The following is a 14636-nucleotide window of genomic DNA, read 5'->3' as shown; positions in this document are numbered from 1 at the left end:
TTTTATCACAAAAATAACTTTCGAAAAACAAAATAACCAAAATAACCTTTTTGATTTTGAAAATTTTAATTTTAATTTTTTATTTTTTTAAATTTGAAATCGTATACTCAAATCTCTATCTTTTAACTCTAAACCTTAAGTCTAAATTAGTTAATCCTATATTTTTACTTTTTAGTAAAATTTATTTTAGTTATTTTCTTCACAGAAAACTATTTTTATGACAAATACTTAAAAAGATCTATCGTAGAGAATTTATCATCAAAAATTATAAATAGATCAATAATTTAAGATTGGGCAAATCTCCAAAATAGCACATTTCTAAGTTTATATCACAAAATAGCACTCAAAAACTAAAATGACCAAAATAGCATTTTATCTTTTGAAAAATTTTAAATTTTTTATTTTGCAAAATTTGAAATCTTATCCCCAAAATCCTAATTTCCAACTCTAAACCCTAAAACCTAAACTCTAAACCCTAAACCCTAAACTCTAAACCCTAAACCCTAAATCCTAAACTCCACCCATTAATTCTAAACCTTAATGTCTACACTAATTTACTATAGTGGTACAAACATTTATTTTATTTTTTTGATAAAACATTAAGTGTTATTTTTGTGATTTTTGACTTTGAATGCTAGTTTGAAAACAAAAACTTGATTTAGTGTTATTTTTGTCTTTTTTTCTCTTTAAGATAAACGCTACCCGAAAAATAATTTCCGTCGTAATATTAAAACAATTAATAGTCTTTATATTATTAAATAGAAAGCGTCAGGATATTTATTTTATTTATACAAAGAAATAAAATAAAGTCGATATACGTCTCTCACGGTAAGTCTGTCGTTTTCCTCACTCTGAGAAAGAGAGAGAGAAGAGAAGCAGGTCTCATGGCGAAGCAGCTTCCGATGACTTTTCCTCCCCCCAGTCACTTCTTCCTCCGCAACGGTGCCGTTTTGTAGCTTCTCCTCTGGAAACAAATGCACATTCCTTCAATCTCTCACCGACGCTGCTTTTTTTTAGGTTTGCTCCTCTCTCTTAGCTCTCTCCTCTCTCAGTTTCGAACTCAAAGACTCTTCCTTTACTTTGCATAGACACTTGATTAGTCTTTGGAGAGTAGAAGCGATTAGGACCAATTATTGTAATAAAAGATTTAAGCTTTAATGTTGACCCCAAAAAAAAAAAAAGATTTGAGCTTTTAACAAGACAAAAAAAAATCAATTGAAGATTTTCTTGTTGTGTGTTAAGTGGGCATGTAAAGGAGTCAATTTTCATGATGTGGGAGTAGCTTTCTTTTCTAAGCTCTCTATCCTCATTTTCGTGTGGTGATTTGACTTTTTTATTTAAGTTTTGGTTGGTGGGTCGGCAGGCGATTTTTCACGAAAGAAATGGGAAGATTCGTGCAGACTTCACTTTATTGGCTTACTAAATTTTTTCTATCACCTTTTTGAACCTACTTTTCTTCCCTTTATATGTGTCCGGAAATGTACGGTTAGTGTTTGCTCACAACAACCATGATTTGAGAGTTGAGATTAACTCATCATTGCTCTGAGTTAGTTTCATCATTGCTGTTTCTGTTTATCTTCAGATTGTATACAGGAAGATAGTTTTTGATAAGGAGCTTTTCAATGGAGCATTACGAGGTTCTTGAGCAGATTGGGAAAGGGTCCTTTGGGTCTGCTCTTCTCGTTAGGCATAAGCATGAGAAGAAACTGTAAGATACTTGTGATCGATCACGTGGAAAGTGACTTTAGTTCTTCCATGTTTTTACCTAATAGTTATGATGTCTGCAATTTGATTTTTTGTTGTTGTTGATGTCTGAAGGTATGTTTTGAAGAAAATCCGGTTGGCTCGGCAGACTGGTAGAACAAGAAGATCTGCTCACCAAGAGGTTAATTCTACTCTCAAATGTGTTTTGCTTTCATGAGGCCATGATGACCCCTTTGTTGTTTGGCAGGCAAACTCTCATCCCAGTGGTCTTTATTAATAATATTTGTTTTGCTGTATTGAGTTGAAACACAGTAAAGTGCTACTAGACTGTTAATTAAGTTAATCATTCTATACCACTGCCAGATGAAAGCTTACTTGGAATATGAGTGTGTGCTGATGGTTTATAGGAATTCAAAGATTATGGTTGTGTGATTAACAGTTCCTTGTTATCTTCTTATAGATGGAATTAATCTCAAAGATACGAAATCCATTTATTGTGGAATATAAAGATTCTTGGGTCGAAAAGGTACCTTCTCTAAGCCTCTATGTTTTACTTAATTAGAGATTTATTTGTATATGTAAAAGTATATAACTGGATCTCTGGTGTGTGTGTTTCAGGGATGCTATGTGTGCATTGTTATAGGCTATTGCAAAGGCGGTGACATGTAAATTGTTGTAGCCTTCTCAGAAAATTTTGTCTATTCTTGTCTCTCACGGGGTTTCTGATACATTGTTTCCTTTCCATTACAGGGCAGAAGCTATAAAGAAAGCCAACGGCATAGGCTTCTCTGAAGAGGTGTTTTACACACATCTGCTTTAACGTGAAAGGCTTTACATTAGTACAGAAAGTTCTGAATCTCTCTTCTTCCTTTGTTTTTTTAGAAACTCTGCAAGTGGCTGGTACAACTCTTGATGGCTCTTGAATACTTGCACGCCAATCACATTCTCCATCGCGATGTCAAGGTTGGTTGTTGATGTCTGGTCCCGAGCATTACACAGGCTATTGATAATCTCCGTGTTTTAAAGTTACTAATATAAAATCTACTTGTTTGATTACAGTGTTCAAACATATTCTTGACAAAGGATCATGATATACGTCTAGGTGATTTCGGACTTGCAAAGATCTTGACATCAGATGACCTTGCTTCTTCTGTAAGTATAGGGATCTCGGACATTGTTCATGTTTTGTTTTTGTTCTCAGACTCTAGTGATTTGTTTAAAAACCAGGTGGTCGGAACGCCAAGCTACATGTGCCCTGAGCTTCTTGCTGATATTCCCTACGGATCAAAGTCTGATATTTGGTCGCTGGGCAAGTTTTCTCATCCATGGCTAAGATACTAACTTCTCCTCAAGATAGCAATAACGTTAATCTGAGTCTAATCTTCTTTTCAATTTTGTTCAGGCTGTTGTATATATGAGATGACGTCTCTGAAACCGGCATTCAAAGCCTTTGTAAATTCTTCTCCATCCACACCTTCAAGATCATGTTCTTATATGTTAATGATTCTGTTACTCATTACAACTTTCTGCATTTTAAGGACATGCAAGGGCTAATCAACAGGATAAACAGATCGATCGTTGCTCCACTTCCTGTGAAATACTCTACTGGCTTGTAAGTATATAATTCTTATTTTTGTAACGTGAACCTATTAGAGCTTCTTTATGATTTTTGCGTTCCTGCTTTCTCCAGTCGAGGTCTGGTTAAAAGCATGCTCAGGAAGAATCCAGAACTCAGACCAAGCGTATGCACAATCCTGTGATCATTTAAGCTTTTGAGCTGTACAAACCTGAAGAGTAAGTAACATTTTCTCTTCTTTCTGTGTAGGCTTCTGATCTTCTCAGACATCCTCTGCTTCAGCCTTACGTCCAAAAGGTTCTTCTCAAGCTGAGCTACCGGGGACACGATACATTGCAACCAGAATCTGAATCCGCAAGGAGAAGCAGCTATCCTCCTGAGCAGAGAAGGCGTTCTTCTGGCAAATGCATAAGCTTTGGTCCAAGCAAGTTCATAGTTGACCAGGAAGATTCTCTGTCTTCTGTTAAACCAGTGCACACGTATTTGCACCGCCGCATGCCAGTGGATTTGTCTGCTAACGACACTGGTAGAGTAACTGTTCGTAGACCCGCTGTTTCGAAAAACTCAGGGGTTTCGTACAGATCAAACCTGCCTAAGAGTGGTGGTCTGGTTAGTCATTTGTCCAGATACTCCTCCTTATTCTTACTAATTGCTGTTTCTGTCTGATTTATATTTGTTTCTCTATCTGATGTATCAGAAACAAGCTGCAACCATTCGTAGAGCGTCCTTACCTGTCTCTCACAAACCTGCAAAAGGAACAAGAGACTCTCTCTACACCCCAAACATCGGTATACTCCATCAGCTAAACTCACCAGACGTGTCCGTAAACTCTCCAAGAATCGACACCATCAAGTTCCCACTAGCTTCATACGAAGAAATGCCTTTCACTCCCGTCGTGCGTAAGAAGAACAAAGGCTCCTCTAGGGGATCATACAGCCCGCCTCCTCCAGAGGAGCAGCAACCGCTAGACTGCTCAATCACAAAAGACAAGTTCACGCTTGAGCCAGAACGAGAAACCAAGAGCGGCGGCTATTTGTCTGATCAGAACGCGACCGCTGGAGCATCGAGCAGAGCTTCCTCGGGCGCATCGAGGAGACAGAGGTTTGACCCTAGCTCGTATAGACAACGTGCTGAGGCGCTTGAGGGACTGCTAGAGTTCAGCGCGAGGTTGCTTCTAGACGAGAGGTATGATGAGCTGAATGTGTTGCTGAAACCGTTTGGTCCGGGGAAAGTGTCGCCTAGAGAAACTGCGATATGGTTGTCTAAGAGCTACAAGGAAGCTAGTACTAGTAAGCAGGAAAGTTAAACATCAGGGTGTAGCAAGCAGGAAGGTTTAAAAAGACAGGGTTCTAAGTTCTTTTTTTGAAACTTGTTGAGGGCATGATGCTTCGTCTTCCACGATTTGGTAGAAATTGTTCGACACTTAGGCTGTGTTCTTTGTAGCTAACCTCTGTATCTGATGATATTTCCAAGAAAGACTGATATTAAAAACATACAGCTTTCTGTTATCTCTGTAATCTTTATTTCATTAGAACTTATGAAACAACATAGAGAAGTATAAATTGCAGTTTAAGTAGTTGTTGTCTTCAACAGAGAGAAGCTCTCTGAATGACCATTGTTGTTGTTTTTTTTGGTCAGAGGCCATTGTTGTTTAAACAAGAAGATTTGAAGCGTATAAACTTACTTTCTGGCCTGAAGGTGATCGTAGATCAGTTTTCATAAATGTTTATGCCAGAAAGTTGAACCAATCCACAAGTAAACCGAACTAAAATTGATGAAAAGGCCATTTTTATGCTCATTAGATTATACTAAACCAGTTGTGTTCTTACTAGTTTATGCAATTAGATTGATGGCTAAGACACATAATGGGAAATGAATCTCAGGGAGCCTACAGGCGTTGCTGCTTGAATCTAAGGGATTATGGGGAGAGGCTGAATAAGCATATATATTCAAACCTTTTGGAAGATAATCCGCTTCACCAAGTAAAGCCATCAGGCTCATCTAGTTTGCTTTTAAGTGTAAAGTTTTGTAAGTACAACTTAAAATGAGATGACCTTATCTTTCCTCCAAACTTTAGTATTTAGAAATGAGATGACCTTTTTTTTCCTCCAAGACGCTACGATACTGGCTTATATTTTATTTGTTTTCAAAAATCCAAATAATAGAGAACCAAAATAAGAATGTGTAGTGTTACTTTTGGACGGTAGATTACAATAGTTCAACAAATACTCCTAAACAGAAGATTAAACTTCATTCATCAGCCCCTGCGGTTCCCATGCCTGCGACGTTCCGCAGCTAGAGTATCCATACGAATACGCTCAACGTACATAGGAAGCCTAACAATCTCTTTAATCTCCTCCAACAAAACCTCCTTAGTTATACCATCATTAATAGACTTCATCACCCCACGAAAAGTTCCCATACCATTCGGCTGAGACTTATCAACTCTAACCCTCATAGGCACCCAAACCTTATCCTCCTTATCCCAAAAACACTCCAAAAGCTTCCCACTATAACTCCCCGGTTCCTCCCAACCGTCGCCTCTAAACTCAACAGCGTGCCCCTCCATAAGCTTGTTCCTCCCGTTTTCACACAAGAACAGCATGTAACGCCCGTCTCTCCCCACCTCGAACAAAAAGTCGATGGTGTCTAGAAACTTCCACTTGAGCAAGCCTTGGTTCCTCTGGTAGACGTAAGGCTCGTCCCAGCCTTGGAGTATGATCCCGTCGGAGTCGTGTGAGAGCGATGGTATCAGCTCGTTGAACACCTTCTTCTCCACGGAAGAGAGTAGGCAAAAGGCTTTTACACGTACACCAAACGGCTCCATCTCGTATCTGTAACCTTTTGTAACTTTCTTCTCATCGTTACGTGGTCTGATCACTTCTCTATCGATAACACTCCATCTCTCACTGAAAGGCCGGTCAGATACTGATACCCCGTTGACTGCTACCATGTCGTAGACGAGGTACCTCCTCGCCTGGCAAGGCTTTCCTTGCCCGTCAAGGAAGTTATCCACAACCATCTCTCCATCGAGCAGAGTGTAGTCATGCACTCTAGCCTCGTGAGGCTTGCAAGGGAACCGCATCTGCACTCTTCTGAATCTAAACTTCCTGTCTATCAAATAACATCCTTCTCTAGTCAATAGCATCATGTAACGCGTCCCGTCCGCCTTCCACGTGGCGTAGTAGTACCTCCGCCTCAAGAGCTGGAACCCTTCCCTGTCTAAAGACACAGGATGCGAGCCGGGAAACTGCAGAGACGACGATCTTCCTTCTATCTTAATATTCATCATCTCGTAACAAAACTCCTGGTAACACTTCTCTTGACCGTAAGGTATCTCATCTCCCAAAACGTCGTCGTTTGACATCTTCTTGATCACAAAAGGGACACACGGTGATGATAATGATACAGATAAAGACTCGTTTTCTTCAGACTTCTTCCACTCAGGAGTCTGTGGGCAAACAGCACTCTCAGGCTTTGTTTCGTGATAGAAACTGTAGAGAGCGTCGATGTAATCCGATTTATATATCCCTGGGGGACGAGCGTCGCTAAACGTTTTAAGAGCCTGTGTAACGCTCATCAAGGGACTAGACCTCATAAGGTAATGAACAACCATGAACCCTGTACGGTTATGTCCATGCGTACAGTGAACGAGAATAGACTTTTTCGAGAAGTTACGTCTCTCGAACTGATTCACCTCGTGGACGAATGTGTTTACGGAGACGTTATCAGGGACAGAGTCACGACCGCTGCAGCGAATCTTGACGTACTCGATCCCTTCCCTTCTAAGGTCTGTGCTAGGGTTATAGTAACGAGTTGTGTTGGTGAGATCAATCACGAGACCGAGCTTGTTCCTTTTGTTGTTGGTTAGCAGCTGTTTGAAAGTGTATCTTTTGTCGGGAGGGAGGTGGTCGTTGTAAGATTCGCTGAGTGGGACTTTTGATGGGATGATGGGGCCGATCTCGTGGCCGAAACGTGGACAGTCTAACCAACCGTGAGGGATGAAGTTTGTGTTTGGGTGTTGATCGCGAGGGTAAAGTCTTGATCTTTTGCTCTGTTCTTCAGAAGGGTTATCGAGATGTCGCTTGCGGGGCAAGTAACTACTTCTTCCTGATTCTTCTGAGTGCATCGTAGTAATCATTCTTCTCTAAAGGAATAAGACCAAGACATGAGATCTCTGTCTTTAATTTTAATTTTCCGATCCCATCTTCTTCTGAATCTGTCTGATAAACCTTGAAGGTGAAGGTGGTTGAAGTTGCGATTCGAGAACCCTAACTCGCCGAGTCGCGATTCTGAAGAATAGATTGGAAGGGGAGGGGTCGTTTTGTATTTATAGACGCGTACTAGTCTTAGGGTCGATGGACCTGGGCTTATTTCATTAATGGGCTTATATTGTTAAGCCCGTTTAGCTATAGAGGGGAAGGTTAAAGATTCGTGTTTGGGTGGGGACCACATGACATGTTTAAACATGTGATGATGTCACAAAAGAATGTTGCAGTAATACAAAAGAGACACTCTTCCTCTCACTTTTGACTCTTTTTTTCATGGTAAACTTCTTCTGCTGCTGACCAAAAAAATGACAAGAGGACACTAAACGGGAGGCAGTTGCAGAGATTCTCTGTTAAACAGAGTGCAGTTTGAATTTGACATATAAAAGCTGCCTGCTTGCTTGCTCTCCACATAAAGTTTCTGTGACACTGACAACACAAATCTTTTGAAGTTTCTTTATATGTAGAATCTCTCTGACGAAGACATGATTTTCCTGTGATTTTCTACAAATGGCAATTCTCATTTTCTCAGGCTTACATCAAACTGATTACATATGGTCAAGAACCAAAAATGAAAATAAAAAAAACTTTAGACAAGTAATTCATGTTTTAAAATAGCTAAGTTAAAAGCTGAGACAATAATGGCATTTTTCTTTTGTACTTCTGAGTTTAAATGAACACTGAACATAGTCTCTCTCAATGTGAAAGCTAAGAACCATCTGGCTCATTAATTCACAATTTAGGAATCTTTGTACAATCTCTGAGGCCATCTGTTATAAGAAAGAAGGTAAGCAAAAGTCCTAACCATCTAAAATTTAACAACCTACAAATCAAAGAGCATGGAAAATAAGCAAAGAAACACCAGATAATAACATGAAGAAAGACTGCAAGGCATAACAGATTCTATAGGACATAAGTAACTAATGTATACAGAGATGGCATTCTTCAAGACTGATCAGGTTCCAGCATTGTGTAATGAATATTATATTTTGCACAAATCAACTCATTAATCATGCTATAAATAACAAATGTCGATAAGGAATCAACAGACGCTTTAAAGGTTTTTTTGTTAGTACCCAGTAAAAAACTCTCTTTCTCTACTCGTTCTTCCAAGCATACAGAATCAAAGAAAAACCAAAACTTTGAGACTTGGAGTTTGTTGTTGTTGCCATGACATCCTGTGAGAAAGACAAGCTCTTCTCCGAAGAAGATTGACAAGTCCTGAACATAAACACTGCGTTTCCCGCCGAAGGCATCCCAAAGAGCCAACTATGAACATCCCACAGAACCTCCACAGCCATTCTATTCACAACTATCGTATCGTTGCCACGAAACTTCCACTTAAGCCGCTTCACCTGCAACAACGTCTTCCCATCCACACGAACAACGAGACAAGGATCAGTCACACTCGTGTCACACTCAATCACAACATCATGGATTTTCCCATCAGCGCAAAGCTCAGCTTTTGTAGCAAACGCTCTCTTACCAAAGACATGCTCTTTCTTGGCGACGAACACCGCACCTAGAGACGACGAAGGTGAAGCGTTTGTCTTCTTGAAAGCTTCTTTTCTCATATCGCCAAGAAGCAGAACCATCTCTTTGTCCACAACAACACTTACATAGAACCCTCCCAAAGCTTCAGGCCCTGATCCGAACTTCGCAGACGATAGATCCCAAAAAACATCGATCTTACAAGAATACGCCTCTAGGCTTTTGGACCCTTTGCGTTTGGTGAACAGCCAGGGCTTAATCTCGACTTTACAGAGACTCTGGTTGTTACAAGAGTCATCAACACCAACGGTAACGCTCTGGCCCATCAGACTCTTGGCCCATGTCACAGTGATCAAGCAGCTCCTTCCTCGGATACGGCACTGGTAGATGCAAGCGACGAGATTCTGAGCGTTTTTGCCGGAGTTTGAAGACGACGAGTCCGCGACTTGAACGCCGTTTTCACCGAAGCAAGAAGGAAAATCCTTCATCTCTCTCTCTGAGGAATTTCAACGAACACTTGGTGGCCAAACTGCGTAAAGCTAAAGACTTTGAATCTTAAGACAATGACGGAAGCTTTACGTTGAGAAGATGAAACCCAGATGAAAAAATCGAATCTTTTTTTACCTGGAGAGAGCTGTGAATCAGTTTAAAGATGGAGAAACTGCAGAAGAATCCTCATGATGGGTTATAAGTTTAAGAGTCTGGTCGATCGGATCCGGTGTCTCCGAGGAAAGAGAATTTGATAAAGCCGGAGAGTGAGGAAGGAGAGAGAGAGAGAGGGGAGGTAGCAAATCGCCGAAGTAAAGGGAGGAGACGTGTGTGTTACTCTCGATAAAAACTCAAATTTGGAGACAGATAGAGACAAAAAGGAGACTCCTTTCACTCTCAGGATTATTATTATTATTACCATGTTTAAAACTAGGAACCTAACTGTGTTTCAAAAAGAAAAAAACCTAACTAGACTTGAGTCGGCATACATTGAAAAATTGAATACTAAAATTGAACTTTTATTTTTGTGTGAATTATTTTGTTAAGCAATTTGGGTTCACGTATCTTTCAAAGCTCATGGATTGTCTTTTGACGAAGAGATCTCCACCTTTAATTGTAACTTTGAAAGTTTTGGCTTCTGTTTTGCCAAACATTTTGTTTTCAAGATCTGTTCTCTTTGAATATTATTAGTGAATGTATGGAATATATGGATGTTCAAGTTCGAGATCCTTGTGTTGAAAAAAAAAATGTTCGAGATCCAACATCAAATTAATGTTTGAAATTATAAAGTCAAAGCTATAGACAAATGTGTAGTGTTTGCAGTTTGCAATGTTTTCTGACATGTTCAGATATAATTCACGAACTTACCATATATATAAGTTAAAGCAACATGAAGATTTACATACTTATAAAGTATAAAAGAATAAAAACATGTTAATTACTTTTAACAAATTACATTTTCATTAGCCAAAAACCACAATGGTCGATTTGTATATGCAAAAATATTTTAAACGGTATGTATATATTAAAAGAAAAAAACTCGAAACATAATGCTTAGTTTTCTTCGACCATCTCCTCCATGGATGTTTTTTCTTCCTTGCAAAATTACTTCTGTGAAAACATGAAAGTTTGTTCATTCAAAAAAAAAACATGAAAGTTTGAATAGTTATCCCAAGACAATCAAGTCTTTGAACTTTGTAGGTTAGTTTTCCCATGATAATTTCACCCCTTAAAATCCAACTATATACAGTATTTAATAATTTGAAGATTGAAACGGGTCCATCGAATATTCAAAAATGCAAGCACGACTTCTGTAAATATAAGTATCCGACGCCTTAAATTATTATTTTGTTTTTGAAAAAAAATTGTAATGAAGTATAGTTTTGGGCCTATAATTTGAATTTCTATATAAGAAAAAAGGTTTAGTGGTTCTAATTTGGCGATGTTGCATTTTTAAGACTTACGCATCATCTATATTATTAAAAGAGAAGTACCCTTATAAATTACCCCTCAATTTTTCATTTTATTTACAATCATATGCCACTGAAGTAATAAATTTACTTACCTTTAAAAATTCTTGTCTTTTACAGTTTAATTAATGCATATCCTAAATTTAACTTTGATTTTAAAAAATGAGTATAATGCATATTTATAGAAATTTCTATTTTGAATCATGTAAATGCAAGTGTAAATGCATATTTATAGGGATTTCCTATTTTGAATTATTCTTCCAACCACCTTTGGTAACAATACAATCGGTTTTCATATCTAATAACAATTAATTCAAAATAATTAACTAAATAATTAGCGTGTGTAAATATATGTTTGTAAATATTTTCCATCTCAAATTATTTTTTCTACTGTTAACTTTCTCATAGAATAATTAAATAATTAGCTAAAATTATGGGTCTCAACTAATTTAAGAGGACCCAAAATATTATGTATCTTTATACAAACTTAAGCCCATAATTAATTTGTAATTATTTTAATTTAATTTATACATTCATTTTTAAAAATCTTAATCTATTATATAAAAATCTGATAAAATATGTAAAATCGTTAAGTATAACCAAAAAATCGTTAATCCATGATACAAGTTCTCTATTTTCTTCATATTTTTATTAAAAAAAATAAAAAATCTATGAAGATTATATTTTACAAATGAATCATTTAGTATAACCAAAAAAAAAATATACGTGCGGTTTTGGCAATCAAAGTCTTGATGGTAAAAAACTAACTTCTTACTTAGAATATAAAACATATTTTAATAATATAATTAAAAAAAATCTAAAGAAAAAAATAATTAGGAGTTATCTACTCGGTCAAGCAATGGTTGATCAGGTAGTCAGATTCCAGATTTTAATGATTTTTACAATTTTTATCGGGTTTTTATATAATAGTTTTTTTAAACCCAAACCGGATAATTATATATAGGTCACCAGATTTACCGGTTCGATCTCGAATCGGGGTCGAATTTCAAAACACATTATAATAACTATGTAACATAAGTATAACATTTACTCATTTAGTATAATTTACCCCAAAAAATCCTTTGTATAACTAAAATTTAAAATTGAAAATAAATATCCGCGCGGTTGCGCGGGTCCTGGTCTAGTTATTTTTAAAATAAGGACAACATTACCATCTTCCAGTGTTTTGATCTTCTGTGCTACGTACATAGTAAATGGTGTCCATAGGAAAACAATATTAGTAGCTAGGTTGGATGGAAACAGAAACGGAAACGAAAAATTTAGAAATGTAAAAACATGATTTTTGATTTTTTTTGTTTGTTTTGGAAACATTGTAGAAAAGTCTATAAATATATATGCATATATATATATATATATATTAATATTTGCATTTATTTTATTATGTTTAGTATATTTCAAAATACAAATAAATAAATAGTCACTATATTTAATTATATAAAAATAAAATAAGTCATTAATTATCAAATATCAAAATCATATTGAAAATCAAAATAATAAAAATCCAGTATTTAAATATTTTAACTTCCTCCTTAACGTGATTTTTTACACGATTTTAAGTTTAACTAAATGGGTATAACATTAATTAGGTCTCTTAACTTATCAAAATAACAAACTAATCCTTATATTTATTAATTATCTATAAAATTTGTTCTAAAATAAAACAAAGAGTTTTTTAAGCATTTCCAAAATAGAATTGCAAGTTTATAAAATAGAAACACAAGTTTTCATTAAGATTCTAAGCTGAGATTTTTAAGAACCGGATTTCTAATGCGTTTATACGAGTTTTTAAGAGTTTTCAATTCGGAAACGTTTCTGAAACGTGAGATGGACTTTTAACCAAGTTTTCATACAACATAGATTAGTAGTACTCCCTCCGTTTTAAAAAGATAGATGTTTTACAAAAAAAAATGTTTCACAAAGCTAGATATTTTGTGTGTTTCTATGAAAAAATTGTAAATTTTTTAAAAAATTAATTGATTTTATTAAATTACTATTAGTTCAAAGATACTCCATTTGTTCCTAAATAGAAGATGTTTAGGTAGAAACACATATATTAAGAAAATTATTTTTTGTCTAGAAAGTATCATTAAAACTATAAATTAATAGTATTCAACCAATTACACAATAAACTATCAAAATATGATTGGATATACAATTTTAATAAAGTAAAAGTTACATAAAAAGTGAAAACATCATTTTTGTGAACATCAAAATTCTGTAAAACTTCCTACTTTTAAGAATAGAAAAATATTAAAAATTACAGAAAATAATATATTTATTATAATAATTTAATGTGTTTTTAATATGCCTGAAAATGCTATACTACTATATCTTTGTGAGAGGGGGGTAGTATTATCCATGGATCATTACGGTCCAGAATGCTGTGCTTTTGTTCGCCCAAATATTTATGCGTCGGCCACAAGAGTGTTATCATTACACGAAAATAAGGAAAATCTCGAAGCAATTGCTATATTTAATATTTATGGAGAATTATAAAATGGAATAAATACCATTTAAAATCTCAGAAATTGCCAGCTTCATCATCATCATTACAACCATTATCTCTCTCTAAATCTAGTCTCTTTTTCCCCCTCTAGCTGTTTTTGTTAATATTCTAATAAAAAGCAATGGTGTTTGGTTGGATCCGGACTCCGGAGATTGTATGGTGAATAGTTTAATACTGTATTTTCGATTTTAAATATTGTGTTTTAATTACAAAAGCTCCAAAACTATATTGTTTGTCTGAATTGCCATGTCTATGTCGATAGATCCAAATCCATTAATTTTGAAAATGAACAAAAATATATAAATAAAAGGAGAAATACATATTTTTGGTGGTTATTATTGATTTTTCTCTCCGAATTTTTTTATATTAAAATGTCTAAGAAAGTAATAAGTTTTCTTTTCATCAAACGGCTCTAAGAAAGTTATAAGTTAAGAATACTTTTTGCGGAAAAATAATTTTGTTTGCATACGTATGGAAGAAAATGGCATTCACGTGTACTTGTCCATGAGTAGTTGTCATGCGTTACAACCCAAATTTGGGCCCATCATTTTTGGACTTTAGGGGCCTTTTTCTTGAATACCGTTGTTCTTTATTCCTTTTACATGTATGATGTAGGTGCACATGAATAACAGTAAAATAAAAGTGTCTATCATTTAAAATTTGAAAATATTTGTAGGTGACTGAAACAATAAAGCATTTATACCAATTATGAAAGACTGAATTATATGTATCCAGGCGTAAACTGTAGTATTTTCTGAACATAATAACTTTGTAATTTAAAAATATTGTTTTCATAGGAAATGATATATGCTACTAACATATCTTCAATAAAATAATCTACCAACAAAAATTCGTAGCTACATTTTTTACCTTTTTTTTTACCAAAGCTACATTTTTTACTAGTCTATAATAATTTAATACTAATGATTAGTGATTACTAATGAACATAGTTTCAATGGTGCATAAGATGTAGGCACAGGATTTCATGACGGTTTCCGTGAAAACCTAGACAGCCCAATCTTGACATATGCCACGTCAAATTTGCATCTGTGATAAACTTGTAGGCTTGTATGTGCGTAATTTCGTAGTCAATAATGCTTTTCAACCGATCG

At 35.7% G+C, this 14636-nt stretch overlaps 3 protein-coding genes across 5 annotated transcripts; 1 reads left to right on the top strand and 2 right to left on the bottom strand.

Moving 5' to 3' along the window:
* Positions 1-746: 746 nt before the first annotated feature.
* Positions 747-4838, top strand: LOC103874573 (serine/threonine-protein kinase Nek3). 2 transcript variants are annotated; one of them, XM_033273747.1, is made up of 14 exons: positions 747-1014; positions 1581-1708; positions 1819-1885; positions 2165-2230; positions 2323-2369; positions 2455-2500; positions 2587-2667; positions 2764-2856; positions 2932-3013; positions 3107-3156; positions 3243-3316; positions 3395-3446; positions 3530-3889; positions 3978-4838. In XM_033273747.1, the coding sequence occupies exons 2-14, from the start codon at positions 1623-1625 to the stop codon at positions 4584-4586; spliced, it is 1713 nt and encodes a 570-aa protein (XP_033129638.1). In that variant the 5' UTR covers positions 747-1014; positions 1581-1622; the 3' UTR covers positions 4587-4838. The 2 variants fall into 2 exon arrangements, with proteins under 2 accessions (XP_033129638.1, XP_009151245.2); XM_009152997.3 differs by having other exon boundaries at positions 749-1017; positions 1583-1708.
* A 59-nt stretch (positions 4839-4897) lies between these two features.
* Positions 4898-8203, bottom strand: LOC103874572 (mRNA-capping enzyme). Its single transcript, XM_009152996.3, has 2 exons — positions 5377-8203; positions 4898-5334 (listed from the first exon to the last, which is right to left on the bottom strand). The coding sequence occupies exon 1, from the start codon at positions 7419-7421 to the stop codon at positions 5538-5540; it is 1884 nt and encodes a 627-aa protein (XP_009151244.1). The 5' UTR covers positions 7422-8203; the 3' UTR covers positions 4898-5334; positions 5377-5537.
* A 227-nt stretch (positions 8204-8430) lies between these two features.
* Positions 8431-10940, bottom strand: LOC103874571. Of its 2 annotated transcripts, none has more exons than XM_009152995.3 (2): positions 9664-10940; positions 8431-9568 (listed from the first exon to the last, which is right to left on the bottom strand). In XM_009152995.3, the coding sequence occupies exon 2, from the start codon at positions 9525-9527 to the stop codon at positions 8646-8648; it is 882 nt and encodes a 293-aa protein (XP_009151243.1). In that variant the 5' UTR covers positions 9528-9568; positions 9664-10940; the 3' UTR covers positions 8431-8645. The 2 variants fall into 2 exon arrangements, with proteins under 2 accessions (XP_009151243.1, XP_009151242.1); XM_009152994.3 differs by having other exon boundaries at positions 8431-9578; positions 9664-10938.
* Positions 10941-14636: the final 3696 nt, after the last annotated feature.

The sequence above is a fragment of the Brassica rapa genome, chromosome A06 (genome assembly GCF_000309985.2).
Source record: "Brassica rapa cultivar Chiifu-401-42 chromosome A06, CAAS_Brap_v3.01, whole genome shotgun sequence".
Lineage (NCBI taxonomy): Eukaryota > Viridiplantae > Streptophyta > Magnoliopsida > Brassicales > Brassicaceae > Brassica > Brassica rapa.
Note: the sequence above shows the minus strand (reverse complement) of the source record. Positions and strands in the feature narration are given on the sequence as shown.